Genomic DNA, 2205 nt, shown 5'->3' with positions numbered 1-2205 from the left:
TAGAAAAGAGAGAGAGAGAGAGAGAGAGAGAGAGAGAGAGAGAGAGAGAGAGAGAGAGAAAGAGAGAAAGAGAGAAAGAGAGTAAGTGGAGCAGTTGCTCATAGCACCTATTCAGATGTCATCTTTCATTCATTGTGGGAAGTGCCAAAAAAGGGCAACCCCAAGCCAACGAGGACAGGGGGAGTAATGAGCTCTGTGAAGGTTCTCACTTATCTTGGTCATGATATAATAAGTAGCAGCCGCATTCAACAAGCCAATCTGTAAAGCTGAAGATGTTTAAAGCTAAAGTTTAATTTGCATATGTTTTCCCTGGTTCCTCCTTTCTCACTTGATCAACATACTCATAAAACCTGGTCTCATCACATACCTCATTGACGTCATCCCTGGGTCTCTGTGCTTCTCTGTGCAATGCAGGAAGATCTTGACTGACGGGAAGGTCTGGCAGGGTGCTGTGATGTGTTCAGGAAGCGATCTACAGTCAGCCTCAGTACTCCTCTCAAGAGCCCTCAGCCCTGATGCAAGCAGTGGGCGGCTTTTGGAAGGAGTTATGCAAATATCAAAGTGCCTTGATGGGTGAGTTCCAGTATGAAGGAGAGAATACAAGGATTTTACCGGCACACACTTAGAAATTCAAATATCAATATTGCATTCATATATATTTATTCAGTGAAGAACGTCACAAAGTGTCATATGGTGCTAATTTGTTTTAGAGCTCGTGGAACGTGCATCGAAAAACAAACTTCCCCCTGTGAACAAAAAAGTGAACCGTGAAATCACAGCACACAAAAATGTGCACAAGGGTGCTTGGTCCTTCAATAAAGAAGGGACCTCAATTCCCGACCTCCCCGGGGCGCAAGGATCCTGACAGGGGTTGAGATACTTTGGTCCACCAACCCGAAGGTTGGCGGACCCCGATCCTTCGGGGACCGGCCGGAACAGGTCCCACATAGTACTAGGTAGGGGGCTCTCCCGAAGAGAAACCCCCTGGTTGGGAGGAGGCAGAGAACCCTATATTAGGGCACAGAACCTCCTCCCCAGCATCGGGAATAGGCCCCGAAGGAACCTGCACCCTAAGCAATCTGTGGCTCAAAATTTACAAAAACACAAAAAGTGCCAATCGTGCATGAGGTGCAATAAATAAAGAGTGCCTGTGCACCACGCTGACAGGCCCTAGGGGCCGGAGTGCAAAAATATTGCCCCGGACTAGCCATAAGGCCTGTCTCGGAGGCGTTGTGCAGAAAATGCAATGTGGTGCCGTGTCCATGTGCACAGTGAGTCATGTGGGATCCCACACCCAAGTGACTTCCTGAGCACCCCTGGGACGCCACCCCCAGGGGGCACAACACCACGGGCTCTGCCGACTCCCAACCCTCCGGCCAGACCTTGTGGTTCTCCGCTCACATCAGAAGGTAGTGCCTTCAGGGGCCCTCCCACTGTCTAGGGTCTACCCGACACCCAGGGCCTGACGCAACTAGCAGTGGACCGAACCCCATCCAACACCCACCTTTACGTCAGAGGGTACTAGGACGCATCCACCCCTTTCCATAGGTGGCAGCATCCTTTCCCCTCCGGCAACTGATAAGAACAGATACTACACTTGATCTTAGCCAAAAGGCCGAGAAGCGATATATGGTGCTAACGTTTCGGGTACTCAAAGGGATCCTTCGTCAGAGCGACACAGTGACACTGATGAAGGATCCCTGTGAGGACCCGAAAGGTTAGCACCATATGACACTATGATATCAGTATATCAGTATGTTATATATATCAATGCCATAATTATACTTTAATTTCTAAGTGTGTGCCGGTGAAATCCTTGTATTGACTGCCAGTGTGTGCACGGCGCCATCCGTGCGTTCTCCTTGAGCACCACAGATACCTTTTTTGAACTGTAAGACCGTAGGAGTGCGAATGGTACTTGAAACCTAGTCTGAAGGAGAGGGCGTTCCCAGGCACGCTACATTCGCATTCAGTTTCTAATGCACATGGTGAGGAGCTCACAGTGTGCAGTGAAGTCAGAGGAAGCTATTTCAGCCCGGGATATCAACTTGTACAACTGTGTAAGACTCAAAGGAAGGCCGGAGGTTTTTTTTTTAAGAACCCATACTTTCATGCAGCTGAGAAGCATTACTCTATAAACACATGAGATAACTTGTATGACTCTAGGGCTATATGGCCAATTAAATGCCCCCATTTACTATATAT

The 2205-nt window shown here is 48.5% G+C and overlaps 1 protein-coding gene across 1 annotated transcript in view; it reads left to right on the top strand.

Moving 5' to 3' along the window:
• Nucleotides 1-1629: 1629 nt before the first annotated feature.
• Nucleotides 1630-2205, top strand: part of LOC108791168 (threonine-rich protein-like) — a gene marked incomplete at its 3' end in the record, with an annotated part of 10610 nt that continues 10034 nt past the window's right edge. Inside the window, exon 1 of the mRNA XM_018561564.1 lies at nucleotides 1630-1717. Within this exon, the coding sequence (XP_018417066.1) occupies nucleotides 1630-1717 (88 nt within the window). The remainder of the gene's footprint in view (nucleotides 1718-2205) is intronic.

The sequence above is a fragment of the Nanorana parkeri genome, unplaced genomic scaffold (genome assembly GCF_000935625.1).
Source record: "Nanorana parkeri isolate BGI_ZX_2015 unplaced genomic scaffold, ASM93562v1 scaffold530, whole genome shotgun sequence".
NCBI classification, from domain to species: Eukaryota; Metazoa; Chordata; class Amphibia; order Anura; family Dicroglossidae; genus Nanorana; species Nanorana parkeri.
Note: the sequence above shows the minus strand (reverse complement) of the source record. Positions and strands in the feature narration are given on the sequence as shown.